General features: G+C 35.8%; 1 protein-coding gene across 7 annotated transcripts in view; it reads right to left on the bottom strand.

The window, feature by feature from the left end:
• Nucleotides 1-301: 301 nt before the first annotated feature.
• The window catches only part of LOC136222241 (putative cysteine-rich receptor-like protein kinase 30), a 28,566-nt gene continuing 5,209 nt past the window's right edge, over nt 302-23,658 (bottom strand). The window contains exons 3-8 of one of the 7 annotated variants that reach the window (XM_066009795.1): nt 20,375-20,509; nt 20,166-20,281; nt 19,592-19,802; nt 15,076-15,313; nt 4,945-5,047; nt 322-489 (exon numbers count right to left, since the gene is read on the bottom strand). In XM_066009795.1, the coding sequence (XP_065865867.1) occupies nt 457-489; nt 4,945-5,047; nt 15,076-15,313; nt 19,592-19,802; nt 20,166-20,281; nt 20,375-20,509 (836 nt within the window). In that variant the 3' untranslated portion in view covers nt 322-456. Of the gene's footprint in view, nt 490-3,576; nt 3,606-4,893; nt 5,048-11,576; nt 12,215-15,075; nt 15,314-19,591; nt 19,803-20,165; nt 20,282-20,374; nt 20,510-23,658 lie in introns of those variants that run through there. The other 6 variants (XM_066009793.1, XM_066009794.1, XM_066009797.1 and 3 more) reach the window with 6 other exon arrangements.

The following is a 23,658-nucleotide window of genomic DNA, read 5'->3' as shown; positions in this document are numbered from 1 at the left end:
AAACAACATTGTTTATATAATAAACATATAAAGATTAAAATTGGGAAAAGAATAATAAATTCCTATTGAAATCTAAAAATACCACATCTGAAAATAACATAAAAAGAAATGAAATTAGTAAGAAAACAGATCAAATAAATTCGCTACAGCGTTCCACTATTAAAAATATCATCCAGGGCCTTGATCCGTTATTGAAATCTCATTTACCGATTGATCGGTGGTGAATAATTGAAATTCAAGTGATTGTTGTGCTTCAAATTCATCTATAGTGCTCATGAAATAAGCAGGTTTCGAAGGCATTGGAAGGGAGAAAGAGGGACTGCTAAGCATTTTCACAATGGAAGCCATAGCTGGTCTTTTTCCCAAATCTTCTTGAACACACAGTAAAGCAATATGAATACATCTTATCATTTCTTCTGTTGAACCGTCACTCAATGATATTTTATCTATCACATCCTATGGCGTTCCTTCATTCCAATTTCTCCAAGCCTGATTAAAGAGACAAAAAATTATTGTTTAGAAATAAAGCTAAATTATGATTTGAAAAATAAAAAACAACTATTTATCCGGCCTAAAGTCACACAGCCGAGAAAAAGGCGCGGGTCTGCTGGCTGTTTAAATTCATAAGATGAACAATTGAGAAAATATATCAGATTAAATCTTTCATTAATGGATATTGTTAAAAAACAGAAAATATCTCTTATTAAATCTTCCACCTCTTATTTGTTGATGATTCTTATCCTTTCAAACTGATATAGTTGAGTGCATGGTAATAAAGAACTTGTTGCTGGAGTATGAGAAAGCCTCCTGACAAGGGATTAACTTTGCCAAATCGGGTTTTATGTCGCTAGAAAGCTAGCGAATGCTATTTCTTTTATTCTAGGTGTTTGGAACCCGATTAATACTGGGTGTTAACTCGATTTAGAGAAGTATTTGGAGTTTTCTGTAACCCCTGTCTCGGGTCACATTGAAAACACATAGAAACCAAGAAATTATCATAATTAAGCACAAACACCAATATAAATGCTTCTTATTTACTACCTTCTACCAAAATCTCATAACCTAAGAATTAAATAATCAGCCAAACAATTTAACTTGTTAATAATATTCACTTAAAATTAAGCAAATAATCAAATCCAATAATATAATAAATCCTAATGAATGTCTATGAAATTTGCTAATGTGAAGGAGACGGTTGTGGTGGTCAGCCTGAATGCAGGGTAAACTTGAAAATCTAGTAAATAGGAGAACATCTGAACCTAGCCTGAAATTTTAACATGACAATGGGTGAGCTGTCCACCCAATAAGTATAATTAGGAATATTTATATATATACATATACACATACAGTTCATATATATTATATATCATGAAATCATTAAAATTAGATAGGTCACATTCCAAACCGGACTCTTTATTACACATAATACTCTAAGGTTATTATATTTATTTTAAGGGCCCTAGCTAAACCTAAGTGAAATATGTCTAATGGTCTTATGGTATTTAACATCAAAATAGGTATGCGTTATCGTCTACTCTTGCAAGACACACAACCTTGAGACTTCATAATATAAGTACTTTTATAACGGTACTGCTATCGTCTAATCTTGCAAGATACAGTACCAAGTCCAATCCAAAATTTAATAACACCCTATCGTCTCATCTTTCAAGACAGGTGTATACGATTACCGTATCAACAAACCTTCAGACCATTATACCTATCCACTTAAGCTAGCTATTTATGTTTTGTTCTAACTCAAACATAATCCAACACAATTTCGTAATTCATAATTTTCTGAACTCATATACATTCCCCTTCTACCATGGGATAATTTCGTAACTAATTATCTTGATAGATAAATACATGAGCAACCCGATCTTAAGAGAAACAAAACCTTCTATTAATAAATTCAATTCTACAATGAACATTTTAAATTTCACTCCTCAAATCACTATAGCTATAAATAACACAAATCAAATGATAACCAAATACTCAACATTTATTTTATTATTCTATGATAATATATCAATAGACAATCACATAAAACATAAACAATTAAGTTTGCCTCTCGTTCCAAAACGCTAATTAATAGAACCTTCGCTTGTTCCCCAGAGTCTCTCCGGAGTGCGGTGGTCGATCGCCGAAAGTTCGTCGGAGTTGTCAGGAATGCGAACCGAGACTACTAGAAGATAGCCAACGTTCAAGGGAGTCCAAAAATACACCCCTTTCACAACTAAAATCGGCTAAAAGGTCGAGATCTAACATTTTTCCGGTGAAAATACCCGCTCTAATCATCATACTTTTTGCTCAGAAAAATATCAATATTGGTCTTTAAATGTTTCTCGTGAAACAATAAATTTAATGGTATAATTTTCGTTCTAAGAAGTGATTGAAATAAGGAGTCATGAACGAAATTAGATTGAAAGGGAAAAAGCACAAAAGCTGCGCATCCCACATGAAAAGTTTTGGTTTTGCCTAAAAACCCTCCTCCTCTTCCCCGCCCCAGCTTCTCCTTTTATTTTTTAAAATAATAATAATAATAATTAATAATTAATTAATTAACGGTCCCGTAATAAATTTTTTAATAAATTTTAATTTATAATGTTATAATTATAATATATAGGGTAATTAATTTATTAGTCCCTATATTTTGACAAAACACACTGTTTAGTCCCTGTATTTTCAAAAACACATGGTAAGGTCCCTAACCTTTTTCTCAGTGAACTGTTTAGTCCTTCCGTCTGTTTGTTACATTTTTTACCGTTTATGACTTCGGAAATGACTAAATTACCCTTTACTATTTACCTTCAAACTTCAGAAGAGTAATCCAATTTAGAAGAAGAAGCTATTTGCATGGAGAACAATAAAAAGAACAGACTCAACGCTTACGAATTTGAACGATTAAGAAGAAAATTAAGAACAAGAACACTCAAAGTTGATTTCAGATGCATTAGAGTTTAAAGGAAAGCAAAATAAAGGAAAAGAAGAACACAAATCCAAATTGACTAACAGAATCTTCATGAGAGTCTAACGGCAGGGACTAAACAGTTCACCAAGAAAAACATTAGGGACTAAACAGTTCACCGAGAAAAACGTTAGGGACTTTAGTGTGTGTTTTTGAAAATACAGGGACTAAACAGTGTGTTTTGTCAAAATATAGGGACTAATAAATTAATTACCCTAATATATATTATGACTTTTATTTATAAAAATACTCTCTATAAAATTACAGAATGTTACATTTTCAGTTAATCCTTCATGCATTTACTCTGTCAAAATTGCCTATAAAATGGTCGTTTCTATGGACGCTTTGGATCAATTCCATGTGCACGGTAACTCGAAATCAATTTGGAAGGTGGATATTCCTAGCAGGGGTGAATTCAGGATTTCTTCCCCATGGAGGCAAACAATACAAATAAAATAATTTTTATCCAAAAAATAATAATTAATAAAAACCAGAGATCAAAGCTTAAATTTAAGTAAAATAGTAGTTGAAATATAAAATCAAAATTCAAGTAGGAGCAAAAAAAATACCAAAGCAGAGAGGCAAAAATCGGAGATGGAGTGCGGACCAACGATCAACGATCTGACTACGGAGGGATTGACTGCCGATTTTGATTTAATTTTAGTTAGGATTAAGGATTTCAATTTAGGCTTAAGAAGAAAAAGGAATTTAGGAAGAAGGACTAAAGAGATTAAAGAGTAAGAAAGACCGATGGTTTGTTTTAGTACCTATTTAGTTTTACATTTAAATATTTGCTTTTTATTTTTTATTTTTATTGTAAACAAAACGACGTAGTTCTAATTAAATAAAACGACGTCATTTTGCTTTAAAACAGAATTAAAAAAAAGTAAAAAGAAAATATTAAATTTAAAACCATTCTTCATCCTCAATTATAGAACCAATAAACTCTAAACCTCCGTTGATGAAGGGGCCAAGTTCTAAAACTTCAAAATTAATACATGGGTTTTAAAAAAAATACAAATGTCAGTGGGGGCAACTGTCCCGGTGCCCCCATACTGGATTCCCCCTGCTAACAAGGTTCATGTTTTTGCTTGGAAGGTGGGTCGTAATTGCTTACCAACTAGTATGAATCTAGTTCAGAAGGATATAGAGGTCGAAAGCCACTGCATTTTCTGTAACCGGGGACATCGAAGATTTATTGCATCTCTTCATCGAATGCAAAATTGTGAGAGAAGTCTCGTGATTTGCAGGTTTAGGAAATTTAATCGCCCATATAAATCGGAATGCAGACAGCTTTAGGCATTTCATATTCTCGAGCATCAAAAGGTCGTCTGCTGTGGACTCTGGAATTTTTTTATGTGTTTGTGGAGTCTTTGGAGAAACAGAAACGAGAAAATGTGACAATAAAATGTTTCACAAAATGACAATGATTCACAAAATGGTGCCAGTAAAAGAAGGAGAAGCTCTTGCTCTTGTCTTGACTATGGAATGGGTTAGAGACTAAGGTCTTCAAAGGGTTGTTTTCGAATTGGATATGTCAAGATTGTGGAAAATGTTATTTAGACTGGCAATGAAGATCACTCCAACTTCAGAGATTTGCTTAGTCCACGACGGGTCTTAGATTTTTTTTTTCACTTCATTTCAGTATCAGTAATTTTAGTTGAGTTCAATAGAATTCAATTCCGTCCGGGTAAGAAGAATATAGCCTTACTCAGTCTAGTTTATTCATAGGCAAGCTAACCAGGTGGCTCGTGCCTTTGCCAATCATCTCGTTTTAATTTTTTATCTCATGTTTTCTCTAATGTCCCGAGTTTTAATTTCATATTTTAATTTTAACCTTTTTTTCTATTGAGCCACATCAATGAAACTTCCTTTTAAAAGAAAAGGTAAACAACATTAATTAGTAGTATATAAGATATTCTACTTACATAGGTTAGAAGATTCTCAGCATTCACTTCGCTATGGCCAAAACGACTAACCTTTTGACCAATTATGATTTCCAGAACAAGCACACCAAAGCTAAATACATCAGATTTTGTTGAGATTTGCCCATAAATTGCATATTTCGGAGGCATATATCCACTGCGCAATTAAATAACTAATTAGTTGTCATCTATTTAATCAGATAAAGGGTTGATAACAACCCAAATTATTCTTGAATAAGGAATAAGGGAAAATTAATAGAAATAATGGCAAACCATTATTCCTTCTAAAAGAGATATTTATAAATGATTAATATGGAATTAATGATAATTAATGCAGGGGAGAATATGCAAATAATGAGGAAAAGGAAGGAGTCTCTAGCATTATGCCACGCCACGTGGACCATGGCGAGATACGCCATAACGAGATACGCCCGATGAGAGCGAGTAGCGGAGACCCGCCATAGCTCTCAAGGAGAGCGTACATACGCCTTGACGGATCAAAGAATACGAAAAGGGATATTCATCTTACTGACAGAATATTATCCCAAGGACCAAAAGGGATATTCACCTTGAGAACGTCGCAAGAAGAATCGGATGGCGGATCTCCACGGTTCAGCTCAGTGAGATCCGCTGGCGAACCTATGAGGCGAATCTCCTCTTTCACCTGATTCATCACAGTAACGGCAAACCGCCGACTCGGCCATAAAGACCATTCATGAGCTATCAATTAGCTAACCGCCAGGTTAAAGATAACCTGTAACCGCCATTAATGGAGCATTAATGGAGACCTTCTAGTTGCTGAAGGTTACGACTTCTTAGCTATATATAGCCTACATCCCTAGGCTATCAAGGTACACATTCTCACAACCTTTGTCAATTCAGTTTGCTCTCTTGATCTTCCTTACTGACTTTGGCATCGGAGCTTCCCCCCGTCGAACCCAACGACGCCCCCCACAGGGACGGACGTTGATCGGAATTTTCCCACCTGTTATCAATTGGTGCGGTGAAGGTGGATCTCTAACAAACAGAAGATCACAAAATCTTGATTGTATAGAGTTTCACAAAGAACATAACAATGGAGTCAACGGAATAGAAATCACAATCTCAAATTTTGGCTCAATCAGTACAAATAAATCTATCCAAAGATAGGGTTCTCTATATATTGGTGAGAAAGAGTTTTCTACATCAAATCTGGAATTTTATGATAAATCAGATAAGTTTCCTCCCGTTTCTTATTCCATTTTTAATTGAGATCCCTCACCCTTATAAAGTGCTATGAATATCATTACATGTTATTATGATTAATCTAATAAATTGTGAAAGATAAAGTCATAGACACAAATCTTTCATTAAATCTTGCATGCTCAATATGCCTTATATTTCTATGCATGACAAGTGTAACATGCCATTATCATTGAATTAGTACAAGATGCATGTATAAGATCCGTAATCTTGGAATTTTATAAAAAATTCATCCATTCAAGGTGATTTTATCACTTAATATTAAGATATCATAAAAGGCTCGTGTAATTACAGATGTTTTAGGTCTGACCAGTCTTTTGGATGAACATGCATATAACTATTAGAAGAAATTACAAAAAAATCATATTTGGTTTTTCCTTGTACAATTCACAATCTATATATGGCTTTTCTCCTATATAGTACTTTTAATATCAAAAATTCATATTTTTGAATATTGTTTTGTCAAACAGTTATTTCATTCCCTTTTTTTACAAAGATGTATCTATTCATATAAAAACTGTTTATTTGACATTGTTAGAATTTCTGTTACCAACACAAGAGACTTGAAAATATTGAGTCTATTTGTAATTATCCTGTAATTGTCCCTAACTATTAAGGCCATTATGGGTTGATGAATTACCAAATTGGATAAACAAAACTTTCATGTCCTGAGCTAACTACAAAATAGTGCAAGTGTCGGTTTCGGACCAGAACATTAATTTATGCAAAATTCTTAGGATATACATGAAGATTCCTTAAAGATTGGAGGATTGTATGTGAAGGTAGGTAAGAGTGAATTTTGAGTAATTTTCCTTACACTCCAAATTGGAGGAGAATCATGGTACATGTATTTTTCTTCCAAAATTACCCTTTCTCTTTTATTTTATTCATACAAATGAAATGATATAAGAGTAATTTTATATATAACTATATTATTAAATCATCACTTACCTTTCTTTAATTACACCTCATTCAAATGAGGCTTTAATGATCTCTGAATGTCATTAATGTATGGATGCACAATATTAATTGCAAGTAAATAGCAACTATGTAAGATATCTTACCCAATATAGAATGCCATAACTTTTATGACGTTTAAAATAAATATGCTATCTTGGATATTAATGCGCATTGAAATACAAAAGGACATTATTCTTAAACCATTCTCATTATGGTTATTTATTAAGAATTCATGTGCAGTAGCAATCTTTATGGTTATGACCGTTATACGTGATATTATTATTAAAACAAGCACGATTAAAATTCTATTATGAATTTGTTTGACATATAATATTTACTCGGTTTTATCCTTTGACTAAGTTCATTCTAGAGTCAGAGACCAACGCGAATGAATTATTAAGTTGATTCCAATATGAACTAAAAATTCCATAAAGAGACATTGCATCATACATGATATTTGCCAACAAGGCCAATGCAAACAGTCTTTTGCTATGAAGTATGTTCCATGGATCAAGCCATTGATCCCCAAGGTAAGTGAATATAGTTTTTATGACTTACCACAATCTTTTAATAATGGACAGAGTATGCCCCACTTCTGGAGTTCTTTCAGTGCTAACCCACAGGTACAAGGGAGTTGCTAATACTACAACCAGTGCAAACACTGGTGTGAAAAATAAAGCTCAATCCAAAGAAGTGTATATGCAGAGCCACTTCAGAAAAATTCCTTGACTATGTCATTGGCCAAAAAGGAGTTAGAGCAAATCCAGATAAAATAAAAGCCATGCGAGGAAAAAGGTGAAAAGAGCGCCTAAATAAAAGCCATGCGAGGAAAAAGGTGAAAAGAGCGCCTAAATGAAAGCCCCACTATGGGTGAGAAAGATCCAGAGGTTGAACGGGCGGATCATCATACTAGAAAGATTGTCAACAAGCATATCAAGGTATAAAACAATTCCTAGCAGAACCACCCTTGATGAGCAGACCAATCTGAAGGGGAGACCTGCATTTGTATCAATCTGTCATGGATAAAGCTATGTGCACCGTGGTTATTCAAGAAGAAAAAGGTCAGCAGTTCTCCATCTATTATGTTAGCAAAATGTTGAAGGATGCGGAGACAAGATATTCGAAGCTAGATAAAACGGCTCCCACGGTTGTGACAACATCCATCCGCGTTAAACCATAGCTCCAAGCATAACCTCAACATGATCGAGATCAAGATCAAGAGCCGGCTTCACCATCATGATTCAACATTGAACACATGGATGATGAGATTGAAAGGCGAGTACATGACGCTCTGGATAGACAAGAGAACAATTCCCAAAGATACGCCATCCAGTTAATAGGAATTCGCCATTCACAGCGCGGATCATGGGGTACGAGGCGGAAAAAACGATTAAAGCTTCCAACTTGCCACAATATAAAAGAGAAGAATCAATATAAGCGGGACATTACATATCCCGAACCCAAAGGAGGGGAGCATGTAACCGTTGGAAGAAACGCCAAAGCGTACTACAGGTTGGCCACCACACTGAAGCTTGCTGGCAGCTGGCAAACTAGATAGCTTTGTCCATAATAACAAATAACAAGATGACAAGCAGAATACAGATCCCAAAAATAAATTCAAAAGTGTCATTAATGTCATAGCAGATGGACCAGTGTATAAGCCACCCGTCGAAAAAGCAAAAATATCCGCTCTGGATAAAACATCCCTCCATTGCTCCTTTTGCAGAAACAGGTGCAGTAATCTCTCCACATGCAGATGCATTGGTAGTAACAATGGAGATTCAAGGATGGGAGATAAAATAAAGCGAGTAAAGACACGGGCAGTTCTCGCAATATCATCACCAAAGGTGCATTCGCCAAACTAAAGGTTGATCCGATCCAAATAGAAACAACCATTGTTGACATCATTGGAGTGACGGGTCACACTATCTAGACCAAGGGCCAGAGGTTGCAGCCCTAATTTCCATCTGTCGTCTGACAATGTACATTCCCACCAGCAAAGGAGGAGTAATGATTAGCGGGAACCAAAAGGTGGCTAAAGAGACTTATACTCGGCGTCACTATCAATCCGCCCACAATCCAAAGAGGACGAAGGTGAGAAATATTAACTTGTCACTACAGCTTTGGGCGACACAGAAATGCTCCTTATTGCTGATGGAAAGCGGGTGCGGATCGCCAAAGGATTAAAACTTGAGATCAAAGAGGATGTTAAAAAAGTTCTCATTGAGTCTGAAAGCGTATTTACATAGGAGAATGAGATCCCCACAGGAGTAAGCCCATATGTGATTACTCATAAGTTAAACATCATTGAGGATGCGGTTCTAGTTGCTCAGAAAAGACGGAACCATAGGCCTAAAAATCAGTATTTTTACGTATTCTTATATATGCATTAAACTGTTATAGTATCCTATATTTTATAATTTATTCTTTCTCGCCATACTTCTTATATTCATTTGCCTAGCTTTTAGTGCTGATATACGCCCAGTGGCTGGCGAATGAAAAGTTCCACAGGTGGATCAATTACCTCAAAGATATGACAATTGATCCCATCACGGGCGGATCCCCTTTCCATAAAGATAAGAAGCACAGACCCTTAGGAGCTTTCAAATGAGCTCAACTCTCTCCTCAAAGACAGGAAAAGGATTGACCACCATCAAAAGCGGGTTAAAATCGTCTCAAACATGAGATCATTACACCCTCAACTTTCTCCTCAAAGATAGGAGAACACTCTCATGGGCGGATCCATCTTTAGATGATCACCATTCGAGAAAGAGTTAAAACATTCCTTGGACGCAAGGACTTTATGCTCTCTCACTCCCTTCCCAAAGAAGGGTTCACAAGTCCTACGGGCGGATCGCTTCACCTCAAAGATAGGTAGCAAGTTGATCCCCTAGGCAGCTTTACTTCCTCTAGAAGGAATAGAACAGCTTCAAACCTTCATAAAGGTTCGCACAACGGAGTATGGCTGGCCACCTACTCCATATTAAATCCTACAAACTTATATATCTACTTACGCAAACGTAAAAGTAAATGGCGACCATAAGGATTAAAACAATTGTACTTAAGTTTTACAAACAATCAGACAATAATATCAGCGGCAGATCGATCTACCTCAAAGATAGGAAACAATTGATTGCCGTCAGAGACAGAGTTAAAACATTTCTCAGACGTGAGAACTTTACACTCTCAAATACTCTTCCCAAAGAAGAGTCTCAAGACCTGGCGGCGGATCGATTCACCTCAAAGATAGGAAGCAAATCGATCGCCTAAGGCAGCTTAACTTCCTCACCAGGAATAAAAGCTTCTAAACCTTCACAAAGGTTCACACATTGGGGTACGGCTGGCCACCTACCCTAAACAATCAGAGAAATCCTAAACCAGATTCTAGAAAATTACTTGCTAAAAGATATAATGCATTAGTAAAAATAGTTCTGGAAAGCAAAGGGTTCATCCAACTAATGAAGCCTCGTCTTCATCTCCAAATAATGAAGCCTCGTCTTCATCTCCAAATAATGAAGCCTCGTCTTCATCTCCAAATAATGAAGCCTCGTCTTCACCTCTAAATAATGAAGCCTCGTCTTCATCTCCAAATAATGAAGCCTCATCTTCATCTCCAAATAATGAAGCCTCGTCTTCATCTCCAAATAATGAAGCCTCGTCTTCATCTCCAAATAATGAAACCTCGTCTTCATCTCCAAGTAATGAAGCCTCGTCTTCATCTCCAAACAATGAAGCCTCGTCTTCATCCAATCAATGAAGCCTCTTCTTCATCCAATCAATGAAGCCTCGTCTTCATCCAATCAATGAAGCCTCGTCTTTATCCAAACAATGAAGTCTCGTTTTCATCAAAGTAATGAATCCTCATCTTCATCATAGAAATAACAAAGTCTCGCCTCCACAAAATGCACAAAAGTCCCTAAATGGCTGATCATTCTTACTGATCCCTAAGGGCGGGTCATTCTCCTCAATATGGCAGAACTGAAGAAAATAAGTCCCTAAAGGCGAATCATAATCCTATGGGGTAGGAACAAATGGTCCCATAAAGGGCAGGTTATTCCTTTCTAAAGGAAATATAACTCTCAAGAAGCCCCTAGAGGCTAACAATGGATACAGTTGGCCACCTATCCACGAAGAAGCAAAATCCCCTAAAAGCGTATCATATCCATATATGATCCCACATAGGGCGGATCTTGTTCATAAGATCCCGCATAAGGAAGCCCCAAAAGGCGCATCATTTCCATATATGATCCCCCATCTAGGGCGGGTCCACTTTCCTCCAAGATAGAAAAATAAAACACCATTTAGACAGCCCTAAAGAGCTTTTTATACCTTTAGGGGGGGCTTTTGATAACAACCCAAATTATTCTTGAATAAGGAATAAGGGAAAATTAATAGAAATAATGGCAAACCATTATTCCTTCTAAAAGAGATATTTATACATGATTAATGTGGAATTAATGATAATTAATGCAGGGGAGAATATGCAAATAATGAGGAAAAGGAAGGAGTCTCTAGCATTATGCCACGCCACGTGGACCATGGCGAGATACGCCATAACGAGATACGCCCGATGAGAGCGAGTAGCGGAGACCCGCCATAGCTCTCAAGGAGAGAGTACATACGCCTTGACGGATCAAAGAATACGAAAAGGGATATTCATCTTACTGACAGAATATTATCCCAAGGACCAAAAGGGATATTCACCTTGAGAACGTCGCAAGAAGAACCGGATGGCGGATCTCCACGGTTCAGCTCAGTGAGATCCGCTGGCGAACCTATGAGGCGAATCTCCTCTTTCACCTGATTCATCACAGTAACGGCAAACCGCCGACTCGGCCATAAAGACCATTCATGAGCTATCAATTAGCTAACCGTCAGGTTAAAGATAACATGTAACCGCCATTAATGGAGCATTAATGGAGACCTTCTAGTTGCTGAAGGTTACGACTTCTTAGCTATATATAGCCTACATCCTTAGGCTATCAAGGTACACATTCTCACAACCTTTGTCAATTCAGTATGCTCTCTTGATCTTCCTTACTGACTTTGGCATCGGAGCTTCCCCCCCGTCGAACCCAACGACGCCCCCCACAGGGACGGACGTTGATCGGAATTTTCCCACCTGTTATCAAGGGTTAATTTGGCATATTGACTTATGAAATCACCGATAAGCTATAAAAAAACATTTAACATTGACACTGAGGAGCAATTTTGTAAGGATTAAAGGAGGGCTGACTAAAGGCACTTGTACTCTGACTCTTAAGTTATTGAACTTAAATGGAGAAAATGATTGGGAGTAAATGAACTAGAAATACATGTAAGACAAATTTAGCCGCAAACGGCTATTGTCTTCAGAATACAATAAAAAAAATAAGCGAATTTGAACCGTGTGTAGAAGTTATTACTAGAATAGGATACGAATTAAGTAAAGGGTTAAAAATGAATGTTATAGGGACCAAAAGAAAAATAAAGCAAAATGAAATTTTTTTTACCACATGGACCTTAATGAGAATATAATATTCGATTATTCATCATAAATCTAAGCTAATTAGAATCTTATGGTGGAGATTCAAAACATCCTAAAACTTAGATTTAATAGTTTAGATCTAACGGTGAATGACTAAATTTATTTTGTAAAAAAAATTGTAATAATTATAATTTCCTTTTTACCCAATATTAAAACAAAAATCAAAACTATCATAAAACATAGCATTCGTTTGGATTTTATTTTGGATAAATTCCAAAAACAACCCCTGTGGTTTCATGTTGTTCACAAAAAACTCCTGTGGTTTGTTTTTACCAAAAAAAAGGACCGTGTTATACGCCGTTACACGAAATAAGGAAAATGACTTAACACCGTTAAATTGGCTGACGTGGCAAAGGGTAAAATTGTCCATTCTTCTTCCTCCTCCCTCTTCTTCTCCTCCTCCTCAAAAAACCAAGAAGCTATGTTCGAATCTTTGATTCCAAATGCAATTTGGGGTTTTCTCTGCAATTTCAACAGCGAATTCGTCATCGTCGAACGCCTGAAATTCATCACCGTCCTTCTCCCTCTCAAGCAATTGCTCCATCTGTTCTTCCTCTTTTAGAAATTTCCAGAAATTCTGGAAATTTCTAAACGTCTGAAATCCAACAATTGCAAAACTCGCCGTTTCTTATCCAACAATCTGAAATCCAACAATCACAAAACGTCTGAAATGTAGAGAAGAAGGGAATGAGTGAAATGGAATCCGGCGGAAAAATGTCGAGAAGAAGGGAATGAGTGAAATGGGTCTGCTCGAAGAAGAAGAAGAAGACCACCGAATCAATCTCTTTCCTTTCTCTGCCTTTATCCTAACCAAATCGAATCTATTTTCGCCATAGGAACTGGAAATCTTGAAATTCCGGCGAAAAAATAGGAGAAAATGTGCTCTCCAAACGAAAATGGGAATTGGGTATTTGATTATGGGTTAATAGAAGATATTCCTGTCCTTGGTGGTGTTCCTTCTCTTGAAATCCCAGGAGGAGCAATTTGGTCTTCTTTTGATGATACTGCCTCTATCAGGTGATTTGATTTTTTTTCCCTTTTTCTTCCAATTGCCAATTTTTAATTTCTAATAACAACAATTAATTTGCTGTGTTTATGGAATTCTTGTTTGGGTGATTATTGTTTCAGATGAAATGCATAGTTTCTGCCCTTCTAAACAGCTTTTTCTGGGTTCAATATCCTTTGTAAATCAGAGATCGAAGCTTGCTTCAATGGAAATATAGACTGTGTTGTGACGTCTGGATTATTTCAAATCGATAATCTCTAGCACTATTATTTCAAATCTTCCATTGCAGAAGAGTTCCAGATCTTCAACGGCGACAACAGAGCCCGTATCTTCAACGGCGAGAACGGAGCCCAAATCTCCATTGCAGAAGACGAAGCCCAGAAGAAGAAGAAGAAGAAGAAGACTCTAGAGCAACAACCGATCGGAAACGGCCAAGTGAAACGAGCGAAGAAGGCCTTGAGTTCGTTGCTGGCGTTGATGGCGGTCGACGATAAAGAAGGAGGCTAAGAAGGAGGCGAAGAAGAAGAAGGCCCAGAAGAAGATTTGGGTTTGTTTTAATGATTTTAATTTTTTTTTTCTTTTTTGTTATTTTTATTTTTTTATTTTAATTCGGACAATTTTGCCCTTTGCCACATCATCAGATTTAACACTGTTAAGCCATTTTCCTTATTTCGTGTAACGGCGTATAACACGGTCCTTTTTTTTTGGTAAAAACAAACCACAGGAGTTTTTTGTGAACAACATGAAACCACAGGAGTTGTTTTTGGAATTTACCCTTTTATTTTTTAATGACCTTTGGATTTCATTATCAAACAGTAAAAATCGCTCCATATCCTAATCCACAATGATTAGGAATTAATAATAAACTAAAATTAAAACAATTTAATTCATTATGTAATTCAACAAGTTATTCCTTTATATGCAGTTAATAATCCATTATTTTTTTTTTATGTAACACATTTTTCAATTCTTTTATTTTGAAAAAAAGATCTATCTTTTTTGTCCGTTAACTCTTTCTATTTTTTTCTATTTTTTAAATTTTTAACCAAACATATCATAGCTTTCAGAATATTGATAGTACCATATAAAATGAGTCATTTCAAATGACTTTGTTATTCGGTTAGTTATGTCTGCCTGTTTATATTGAATCTAATAGTTAAAAATCTGAAAAAAATAGACAATCAACTAAAAGGTTATTAATAACAAATGATAAAAACCCTTATATATAATATATTTTTTAAAATAATGAAACTAAACCATGTGTTAGATAAAAAGAAAATAACTAATAAATTATTTACTTTTAATCATATATGCACTATATAAAGTGTCATTTCGGGTTTTTTTTTTTTTTTTACTTTCTTAATCTAAATAATGGAATAAAAGTGTTCTACCATTGAAAACAGTCACTGAGAAAAAAAAGAGTACGAGGTAATTTGGTTTTGATACTTACTGGGTGCCCACAATTCTACGAGTGGAAATTTGAGATTGGTCCACTGCAAATAACTTGGCTGTTCCAAAATCTGATATTTTTGGATTCATTTGTTGATCTAATAGTATATTGCTTGGTTTAAGATCACGATGAATAATTTGTAATTGAGAATCTTGATGAAGATAAAGAATTTCCCGGGTGATTCCCTCTATGATTTTGTATCGTTTGTTCCAATCTAATTCTAGTCTCCTTTGAGAATCTGTAATTTAGTCATTAACAGAAAGATCAAAAGTAAACACTCCACACAAATACTGTCTTGTAATATAAGACATCCTATAATGAACATCTCTCACAAAAATTTGGCTTCAAAATGTTAAAACTGACTTATTAGTACAAAATTAAAAGGTAGAGACTAAGTAACCATTATTTTATCTTTTTTAACCATTGGATAATGGTTGTAAATTAACCCCAAAGTAAATATTGACAAAATAATGATTATTTTATCAAAAACTAAATAAACATAGATGGCACATAAAATATATAGATGCAATATACCTTTTTTACCTCAATAAAATATTGTCCAAACTTAAATAATTACCCCCAAACTTTAATTACAAGCCCTAATTATTAGGATGCAATTTAGCCCAAACTTTAGTTACAAGCCCTAACATAATTTTAGCTTTTGTTAAGGAATTTTGTTAGGAAATAACACCTAGCTTTTTTTTGTACTAATAGTAAAATTTATATTTTCGAGACAAATTTCATCATTATATATTTCTAAAGAGAAATTTTAATATACGACTACTGCACCCCGTCATCCATGTATTGTTAGATATGTAACTATCTTGTTTAGGAAATATATTATTTGATTGATTTGTAATTATTATATTAGCATAATTATAGGCATAATTATAGGACTTGATTGATTTTGTAAACTTTTAGGTATTTATACTCTCATTGTTCAATAAAAATCCTTAAGGGTTCTACCTCTTTTATGGTATCAAAGCTTAAACCCTCATTGTTGCACTCGCCTTCCCTTTCTTTTCTTCTACATTTTTTAATCCAAAACCAACCATGACCTAAGAACCTGCCTCATCTTCTTCTTCTCCTCCTTCACCCATTCATCCCCTATCATCATGGCTTCTATGCCACCTTGGACCATCCCACCTTGCCCATGCCCTACTCCTTCATAGGCGAATCAGTATACACAATCTCGCGTGTCCTCTCAACCTGGAATTTTGGGGCTCCGTCCTTCACCTCCATAAACTCATGTTGCTCATACTCACCAATCTTTCACTCCCACTGATATTACGGAGGCTATGCATACTATGACCATTGCACCAACACCCGAACAATGGCATATGCACACCGGGACTACATCTTATATGACCGCTGATGGAGGTGCGCTCACATCTTATTTTAATATGAGTCAAACTTGTAATATAATTGTTTGTAATGGTCAAAGTGTTCCAATTCGTGGTAATATCAATGCAGTTTTACCCAGTTCCACCACCCATTTGCTATTAAATAATGTTTTGCATGCACCCCAGTTGATTAAAAATCATATATCTATGCGTAAATGTATCACTGATAATCACGTGTCTGTAGAATTTGATCCCTTTGATTTCTCTGTGAAGGATCTACGAACGGGGGGGCTTATTATGAGATGTAACAGTGAGGGTGATCTTTATCCTTCCACACCCAGTTCTGCTTCTGATTTATCTTATCTTTCTGCTTTTTCTGTTTTATCTCCTACTATTTGGCACAATCGTTTGGGACATTCAGGGGCTAATGTTTTAAGCACCCTTCAGAATAATAAATTTATTTCTTCCCTTTCTTACATTTATTCGCACACAATTTGAACGACATATCAAAACCTTTCAATGTGATAATGGTGGCGAATATAATAACATCCAATTTTGTCAACCTAATGGCATGCAAATTCACTTCTCTTGTCCTTATACCTCTTCTCAAAACGGGAAATCGGAACGAAGCATTCGTACTCTTAATAATGTTATTCGCACTATTCTAAATCATGTGTTCATTCCCTTCTCTTTTTGGACTCATGCGCTCGAACATGCTACGTATCTTCTTAATATGTACCCTCATAAAATTTTAGGTTTTCAGTCACCCACCAAAATTATATACCAACGTGACCCTAGCTTTTCCCATTTACGCATTTTTTGTTGGTTGTGCTTTCCCCTTATCCCCTCTACATCCCGAACTAAATTGCAAGTTCGATCTTCTCTATGTGTTTTCTTAAGATACCTGTCAAACCATCAGGGTTACAAATGTTTTGATTTGACAAACAATAAAATTATTATCTCAAGGCATGTCACATTTGATGAAAAAGTATTCCCATTTGCTACTCTTCAAAAACCAATACCTACTCCTTCTCCTACCTCAGGTCTACTCTCTCCCTCTATTTATTATTCTCCACCACCCATGCATAAAAACAATATCACCCTGCCACCTTCCCATAACATTCCAGCTACACCCTCTTCCCATTTACCACCTACTACTCCCATACCGACCTACACGTCACCTATACTATCTCCTTCCAACTCGTCAGTTCACTCACCTCACCCCTCAACCAACTCGCCCTCTTCTATATCAAATAACTCACCATATACTCCTGCCCATGCCACGGATCCAACACTACATACTCCCCCTACCGCCCCAGCCATTCCTCTTATTGCCCCCTCTCATCCTATGACTACCTGAGCCCAACATGGTATCTTTAAACCTCGTCATTTCCTAAACCTTCACACAACCACTCCTAAACCTATTTCTCCCATACCCACAAATCTCGCCCTTGCATTACGTGACCCGAATTGGAAACTTGCTATGACCGACGAATACGAGGCTTTTATTAAAAATAAGAAGTGGGTACTTGTACCACGTCCTAAAGCTACTAATGTTATTCGTAGTTGGTGGATTTTCAGGCACAAAACTAATGCAGATGGGTCATTCGAGAGGTATAAGGCTCGCTTAGTTGGCAATGGGGTGAGTCAGTTGGTTGGTGTGGATTGTGGAGTCTCCATCAAAATGATGTGAAGAATGCCTTTCCTCACGGTGATCTTAATGAAACTGTCTATATGCATCAACCCTTGGGATTTCACACCCTGAACATCTGGATCATGTTACTCAATTCGAGCAGTTCTGAGCATTGCCCTTTCAAAGAACTAGAGTCTCTATCAACATGATATGAAGAATGCCTTTCCTCACGGTGATCTTAATGAAACTGTCTATCTGCATCAATCCTTGCGGTTCACGACCCTGAACATCCGGATCATGTTTATTTACTCAAAAAGTCACTTTATGGGCTCAAACAGGCCCCTCGAGCTTGGTACCAACGGTTTGCCTCCTTTCTCTCTACATTGGATTTCTCTCATAATGTTTCTGACCACTCTCTTTTTGTGTTTCGCCGAGGGAACGACATAGCTTACTTAGTATTGTATGTTGATAACATTGTTCTCACTACTTTCTCTGATACTCTTCAGACTTCTATCATCAACAAATTAAGCTCTGAGTTCGCTATGAATGACTTAGGTCCACTACACTACTTTTTGGGCATCTCGGTTTCTCGAACTCCTAGAACTCTTTTCCTGTCTCAAAAGAAATATGCTTCTGACATCATCAAAAAGGTCAGCCTCACTTCTTGAAACTCATGTGCCACTCCAGTTGACACCAAACAAAAGCTAAGTATCTCATATGGTACTCCATATCATGATCCAACTGAGTACAGGAGTCTCACTGGTGCTCTGCAATGTTTGACTCTCACTCGGCCAGACATCTCCTACGCAGTTCAGCAAGTTTGTTTGTTCATGTATGATCCGAAAACACAACATATGGCGGCAATCAAACGGATACTTCGGTACATCAAAGGCACTCTTGATCTCGGTCTCACACTCACACCTTCCTCTCTAAGCACTTTGGTTTCCTATACTGATGCTGATTGGGGTGGTTGTCCTGATACACGTCGCTCGAGGTCTGGTTAATGTGTCTTCCTTGGAGACAATCTCATATCTTGGTCCGCCAAGCGCCAACCTACTTTATCTCGCTCTAGCGCTGAAGCCAAATACCATGGAGTTGCTAATGTCGTTTTCGAGACATGCTGGATTCAGAATCTTCTTCTTGAGCAGCACTGCCCGATCCAGAAATATACCATGGTATATTGTGATAATGTAAGTGCAGTTTATTTGTCTGGTAATCCTGTTCAGCATCAACGCGCAAAACACATACCATCTCATTAATTTTAAGGTGTGAGGTTTATAATATAAAGCCTATGATTTATCTTTTAGGGTTTATGATTTATATTTTATGGAATAGAATTATATATATATAATTACTAAAACATACGTCATTAATTAATTACAATGGGTTAATGTTTTGTTGATTGAGATGTTATGTAAGATCAAATTATTGGTCCAACACACCATGTCATACATGCATCAGACATATAATAAAATCTCTCATCCCTAAATTATCATAAGATAGTGAAATATATTTGTTTAGAAAGCGAAATATTGCTTACCAAAAATATAGAAGTCGAGGCTTTTATTAGGAACAAACTCATAGACAAGAAGCCTTTCAGTCCGTTTGAAACCGTAACCCAAAAGTCGAACCAAATTTCTATGTTGAAGCTTGGCTAGTAATAGGACCTCATTTTCAAATTCAACCTCTCCTTGTGATGAATTTTTTGACCACCTTTTCACGGCTATACTTTCTCCGCTAGGAAGTTGACCCTGAAAATAAGAAAAAATATATTTGCAATGCCTTTTCCAACATGTTTTTATATGTCACTGGGATAGAATTAACCTACACGTAGAAAATAGTACAATATTAAATCTAACGTCTTATAAATAATGTAATTCCAAGCCTCATTAACAGAAAATAAGTTCTTTTTTCATATGCAATTATGTTGAAAAATACAAGGGATGTTAAAGTTTATGAAACAAGCCGAAAGAGATGGTGTTTGATAGAAGAAGATAGTTATAGAGCTAAAAGTGTAATTAGTCATCTTCTTAATTCAGTTGTTGTTCTTTACTAAAATATATTTTATCGATTCTTATTACTTTTTTTATAATTTTTTTATAATTGTTAATTACCTTGTAAACAGTTCCAAATCCGCCTTGTCCAAGCTTATTATCAATTGAGAAATTATTCGTCGCAATTCGGAGAATCTCAATATCAAATTGCAGGGACTCAGTGTCTTCGAGAAAATCTGTAAAACAGAAACTAAATTACCACTATTAGAATATATTATATATGTGAAATCAGAAATGATTCAAAAATATATATATAATTAAGTTATTACCTTTGTTATGTTGGAAATTAGATGTCTTCTTCCCAAGGTATAATATCCATGATAATAAGGTCACAAGAAGAAACAAGAAGCTGACCACCGCACCTACTATAATCCCCACCGTTTTTGGTGCAATGCCTCCTTTTTCTGGTGAAGTCGGACTTGAATTATTTAAAGATTGTATGAAACTTTCACTTGAACAAAACACAAGGTATTAACAATTAATTGTAGTTGATGAAAAGGTTATTGTTGAAATAATAAACTTATAATCAATAGAGTTTTTAATTTGGTACATTGTATTATTCGAGAGTCATTTCTATATTTATCAAGAGTTGTATTGTTTCACAAAGAGTCATCTGTATTTACAGAAAATTATTGTTGTTTACTAAGAGTCATATCTGTAATGTATAAAGAGAATTTTCTTCCAGTAGTTATACTTTTTCTCTGTTACCTATGAAAGTTTATTTATTTGATCCAACAAATTGGTCTCAGAACCAGACACAAATTCTCCTGAAAATTAAGAATCAGAATGAAAAGCGAAATCACCATTGATTCTGTTGGAAAATTTTGAATAAAATTATTATATTAATTTATATACCAGCAAATACCTCCTTTCATGAACAGTCATGTCTGTTGTGTACAGTCGTGTTCGTACGTGAACAGTCGTGTCTATCCGTGTACAGTCGTGTTCGTTCGTGAAAAGACATATCCTTTCAAGTTCTATGTATATAGAATGGATTGTCAAATTAAAAAATGGTTAGAAAAAATATTCTCTGGAATTTTTCCTACTTATAAGTCTGTTCATAATGTCTTGTTTTCCTACTCCGATGATAACTAGGCTACACACGGTTTGAGTTCGCTTCCGTAATCTATTGTATCCTAGGAGACGATCGTCAATAGAGACGACATCTGTCTTAAGGAAACTGCTAATACAGGCGAGTTAGACTGGTAGATGAACATTAGTTGGCTAGATTTAATTTATGAAAGTCACTAAAAACGTAGAAATCAAATTGCCTTAAAATAAGTACGTCACAATGATGGAATCGAAGAAAAATATCATATCAGTCGGTGAATATGCGGTATAAAAAGCTTCTATATGATGAGTTACAGGTAGAAAAGCTTCTTTGTGATAACACCGTTAGTCAATTGATCTCAACGAGTGTCATCCTTGTTGATTTTATAGAATCAAACGATAACACAGCGAATCCGCTAACCTAGAGGTTAAACCGAGATCAAATTGAAAAATCATCGAAAGGAATTGGACTAAAGCCCATAGAGAAGAGGCGTTATGTGAAGGAAAACCCTACCTAGTTGACTGGAGATCTTAAGATCTAGTTTCAAAGGGACAACCTAATTGCATAAACCTTGCGCGTTCACTGTGGGGGTTAAACCCTCATCCATTCCTAGATGTAAAAAGTGACACCAACGGGAAAAGGTTAAGCTATATGCTTTTAATGATACATTGTGTGCCAGTATTCTAAGTATAAATAACATATGTTAGAGTGAAGTGGGGTCGCTTAGATGGAGACTAGTGTGGGGCCTAGTTCTCTGAAACTCTCGTAGAACCAGGCAATGTTTCATGACCATAACGAACATAACCATGAGAACCTATACCGTGTTATGCTGATATATGTGTGGGGTATATCATCGTTTACACAAACGGCAGAATAGTTCAAAGATATCGCGTCTACTAGTCAGCCAGTAAAGTAAATATACTTTCATAAGGAAAGGTTCAAGGCACATTAGCTACCTATCCTATGCAGATATCTCCTGTAGAAAGTTATCACCATTTCGTAATCGTCTCATTTCTAATTTTATTCATGTGGGGATTGTTGGAAAATTTTGAATAAAATTATTATATTAATTTATATACCAGCAAATACCTCCTTTCATGAACAGTCATGTTCGTTGTGTACAGTCGTGTTCGTACGTGAACAGTCGTGTCTATCCGTGTACAGTCGTGTTCGTTCGTGAAAAGACATATCCTTTCAAGTGCTATTTTTATAGAATGGATTGTCAAATTAAAAAATGGTTAGAAAAAATATTCTCTGGAATTTTTCCTACTTATCAGTCTCTTCATAATGTCTAGTTTTCATAGTCCGGTGATAACTAGGCTATACACGGTTTGAGTTCGTTTGCGTAATCTGTTGTATCATGGGAGATGATCGTCACTAGCGATGACATCTGTCTTAAGGAAATTGCTAATACAGGCCTCAGATTTGTCTATCTCTTTCCTTTTAATTTCTAGTTTTACTATTTGTATGTTTTTCTGTGTTCGTTTTGTTTATTGGTTAATCACATCTAACATTTTTAAGACAGACGTAATCGTTTGTCTAACAGATTCATTGGAGATCGAGTCGCGGATTTAGAAAGCTATGTGCTCTTGCATTAGTCACATCAAAGAACAAGCCGATTCTTTGACCTTGGAGGAAATCAAAAGGTTGTTGGAGAAAGATTTGGGAGTGGGGAAATATGCTTTGGATGTACAAAAGAGATTTGTCATGTGATGTCTGGTGGAATCCTTAGAAAATGATGATGATGAGAATTCTGAGGATTTAGGAGAAATTGGTGAAAGGCATGTGTATTTAACCAAACATGAAGAAGAAAATATATCAGATGATGAGGAGAAAATGGAAGATTCTCATGTGATGGGTGTTTTACCAGAAATTGATCCAATCAGTAAGAAGAAAGAAGTTCCAACTAAGAGCAGCATTACCAAGGCCATATTGAAGAGAGATCTTATATTAAAGACAATTGTGAGGAAGTTACAACCATCAGTCTTTGTTGAATTTTAGAGGAAGATATTGGACTTGATAAATTTGCACTTATCCATATAAGAAATATATAAGCAATCTGTTAGGTGAGGTATTTCTATGGGCTGATGAGAATTCGGAGTCTTCAGACAGAGAGATTGATGAGGACGACGAAGATGAAGATGAAGTAGAACCAAAAAATCAAATTAGTGTAAAGCAAAATGTAGAAAATTCGGAAGTATAAAAAAAGAGGAAGAGGTTTGAAAAAGAAATCAAAGCATCAGGTAAGAAGAAAAGCAAGCATATGGAAGAAGCACCAATGATAGTTGTACTCAATTATCTACTAAAAAACATGTCAAGAAAAAAGAAGTTTCAACACCAGGGTATGGTAAAGGTGTTGAGCATATGATAATCAAACACGTGTCTGAGAACAAACGTGAGGCCGAGCTAATTAACGAACTGAAGGAGATATTTTTCATAGAAGTATTATTATCAAATGCATCTGAAAAGGACATTAATGAAGTTGAAAAGAGAAAGGAAAGA

This window comes from Euphorbia lathyris, chromosome 3 (assembly GCF_963576675.1).
Source record: "Euphorbia lathyris chromosome 3, ddEupLath1.1, whole genome shotgun sequence".
NCBI classification, from domain to species: domain Eukaryota; kingdom Viridiplantae; phylum Streptophyta; class Magnoliopsida; order Malpighiales; family Euphorbiaceae; genus Euphorbia; species Euphorbia lathyris.
This window is presented reverse-complemented; position numbering and strand designations above follow the sequence as displayed.